Source organism: Gavialis gangeticus, unplaced genomic scaffold (assembly GCF_001723915.1).
Source record: "Gavialis gangeticus isolate Ggan-Ray unplaced genomic scaffold, GavGan_comp1, whole genome shotgun sequence".
Classification (NCBI taxonomy): domain Eukaryota; kingdom Metazoa; phylum Chordata; order Crocodylia; family Gavialidae; genus Gavialis; species Gavialis gangeticus.
This window is the reverse complement of record NW_017729022.1, coordinates 113,529,873-113,533,296: the sequence shown is the minus strand read 5'-3', so window position 1 is coordinate 113,533,296 and position 3,424 is coordinate 113,529,873. Positions and strand designations below refer to the sequence as shown.

The window sequence follows — 3,424 nt, the reverse complement described above, 5'->3', positions numbered from 1 at the left end:
AATAAACAACTCTCACCTACTTAGCAAGACAACAAAATCATACCAGCCACTGACAGGAATTTAGCGGCAACAATGAAAGAACTGAATGGCAATGAAGGGCTAATAAAATGCATATGGCACTGCAGAGATCGACTTAATTGGGAGATGAGAGAATGGAAATAACTGTATCTGACTTGGAACAGATATCAACCCTTGCTGAAGTCCACTGTTCATGTATTCTTTTACATTGGAAAAGAATCACATCTAGGTTAATTCTGTCTGGCAAATTAGCCAATCCTGTGCATGTGAGATACTTAAAATTCTAATGAAGATTTGGAAAGCTCTATATATGGCCATTCCATTGACACTTGCTTGTCTTTAAAATAAGCCAGTCATTTTATAGGCCTCTGTGAGTAGGCAGGTATTCAATCTGGCTTCAGATCCGACCACTTTGGATGCCAGCAATCCAATCCGGAACTCCGGACTGGGTTTCCGCTTTGATCTGGCCGAAGCAGCTCCGAAGCTTCGGAGTCGCCTCAGAGATCCAGCCATAGGGTATAATGGGGAATCAATTAAATATCTATAACTTTGGTCTGATATGGATGAAACGTGCAGGGTTGCTAGCCTCTGCTGAGAGCATGAAGCCTGCCAAGTTTCAAGAAGATTGGTGCAGGGGTTTGGGGGGAACTGCACCCCAAATTCCTGAAACCAAAACTCATGTCACATCTATGTGTTAAGCCACAGTGGGGTGAAAACTTCAGGGGTAGTAGCCCCTGGTGAGGCCACAAATCCTGCCAAGTTTCAAGTTGAAAGGTGCAGGGGCTTGGGGGGAACTGCACTTCAAGCTGCGGACAAGCAAAACTCGTGCCATGGGTGACACTGCATGTGTTAAGGTGCAGCAGGGTGAAAGCTGCAGGGATGGTGGCCCCTGCTATGGCCACAAAGCCTGCCAGCTGTCGAGGAGATAGGTGCAGGGGTTCTAGGTTCTGAGGCCCTGCACCCCTAGCTGCTGACAGGCAAAACTTGTGACATTGGGTCTTGTGCAACTGACTGTGTCTGTCTTGGGGCAGTTGATTGTCTGTACTGATTATTTCCTCTCCTTAATTTAGGTGTTAATCATTGCTCATTAACTTGTTAACACCTACAAAACTACAGACTAAGGAAAGGAAATAATCAATACCAAATCTCAGAGGTGGCTCCAAAGCTTTTCCAAAGCGCTTTGGAAGCTCCGAACCACTTCGGAAAGTCTAACAACGCTGGCGCTTTGATCCAGACATGCTGCTTTGGACACTGAAGCGTCTGAAGCTTCTCCAGATCCAAAGCCTCACACAGCCCTATCATTTTAGGCCAGATTCCCAACCAAGGCTGAAATCAACACTGCAGCTGCTGCATGAGAGATTACAGGGTGCAAACGGAATGATTTTTACAAAGCGTTCCAAGTTACAACATTATCCCAGACCAAACGGAAGTTCATTGTTGGTTGCAGGGGGAGGGGAATGGGAGGAGGAAAAGGCGACAGAGGGAGCTTGTTCTTGGGGCTCCCCAGCTGGTGCTGAAGGGTGGGGTGGGTGAATTAGAACCTCCCACCTCGGGGGAAGAGGGGTGCAGTACACCCACCCCACCTTCCAGGGGGGAGGAGGAAGCTGAAACCCCCCCAGATAAAACTCCCTCTGCTCCCTTCCCCCTCCCCCCCATTCTGAAAACAGCAACAGGCTGGGAGCTTGGCAGACAGTTACAAAAGGTCCTATGTTTTGTAACATCATGCAATGAGGGTCAGAATCTTACCCAACTGGCCATTTTTTAGGTTATTTGCAGCCATGTACTTGTGTTTGGTCACAGCTATAAACTGCTTTTTGTGGCCAGATCAGGCAAAAATTGTCACTTCTGTCTGCACCTACAATGTCAGAGACTCTCTGAGGTCTAGCCTACACCTACACTAGGTCCTACAGAGTTTTGCTAGTATACCTCTATCAGTTAAGGAGACTGTACTTGGACTTACAGTCATGTCACTAGAGAGCTTCAGGGATACACCGCTGTGCTTTACTTCTACAGAGTTCATACAGTTTATTTTTGGTGTTGAACTGCATGCACCATTGTGAAGAATCACTTCAATATCATGCTCTTTGTCTTGAAACATGGTGTAGGAGCAGTTGCCAGTCAGTTTAAAATTCAGCCCATCAAAGGTGACAATGTGGCGAGTTGAGCTTCCCAGGCACCTACCTGCAAAGTGGTGAGAAAGAAACATCTCAGAGCTCATTGTTCTTAGTTACTAGGTTAGTTCATATCCATCACACGCCTGGCAGGATCCACTAATCTCAATCAAATGAGTCTGACTGAAAGCTAAGACATTACTCAATAGGGAAAAAAAAAGTTAATGACACACCAACTTCCAGAGAAGATAGGAAACATGTTTTACTAAAATACAGTTTTTCTAGATACCTGTGCCATGAGCAGACATTATTATGCAGATAATAGAATACAATATAAACTGTATTATGCAGATAATTCTGCTAAATTTGATGTACAGTAAACTGAGTAAGTCACCTTTAGGATTATTTGCTACTATTCACCATTGGTCCCATTCCCCACCTGTGCTCTTTCCCCAAATTCCTCCAAATATCAGCTTCAGATAACTGGTCACCACTAGATAACTCACCAGTATTTGCCTTCCTTTTGGAATGGCAAATTAACCACACTTTACTGTATTAATCACTTCTATCACCAAGTCAAGAAAAAAAGGATGAAAAGAGCTGTTGGTCCCTCTCCTTTTATAAGGAAGACAAAAAAAAGATTTTTTTTATCAATATTTTGTTGCGATAATACTACTTAGATCCCATATAGTGTTCTTCATCTGTAGATCACAAATGCAAAATCTATTAAGTAGCAATAATATTGTGTTAAGTATTATATACTTGCAAATGCATTTAAAATTTCAATGGTTAATCCAAGCCAAATGTATGTAAATTTTTGTAGGAAGAATTGTGTATTTTTCATTAATTTATGGAGATAAATTAAGCTAAATACAGAGAAATAGGAAAAGAGACAGGGAACGAGAAACAATCAAAATCTGACCTGCATATACTGTAGTTCAGTTCAAGAAAATATAGAAATATTTAACCATGAATAATAGTTATAAACCAATCACCACCGTACCCGGGGCTTGTCTGAGGCCTCCACCCAGACAGAGCCCATGGGGGAGCTGGCGTCCCCCCACCCCCTGGCCTGCAGGGGTTGCCCAGCAAGGCCCAGGGGGGCAGGGATTGGGGACCCCCACACCTGTCCTGCAGGCGCCCGCCTTAGGGCCCTGGAGGCGCAGGTGAAGGAGCTCCAGGAGGAGGTTAGCAGGCTGACGGGAATCAGGGAGGCGGAGGATGAAATTGATTTCCCTGCAGGGCCATACACCCAAGGAAGAAGCACCTCAGGAGGTGCCCTCCACTGCAGAGTG

At 44.8% G+C, this 3,424-nt stretch overlaps 1 protein-coding gene across 2 annotated transcripts in view; it reads right to left on the bottom strand.

Annotated features, from left to right (window-relative positions):
• VWF (von Willebrand factor) overlaps nucleotides 1–3,424 on the bottom strand; it is a 271,611-nt gene that overhangs the window by 74,524 nt on the left and 193,663 nt on the right. For both annotated transcript variants that reach the window (XM_019515998.1, XM_019515997.1), the window contains exon 35: nucleotides 1,979–2,199. In XM_019515998.1, the coding sequence (XP_019371543.1) occupies nucleotides 1,979–2,199 (221 nt within the window). The remainder of the gene's footprint in view (nucleotides 1–1,978; nucleotides 2,200–3,424) is intronic.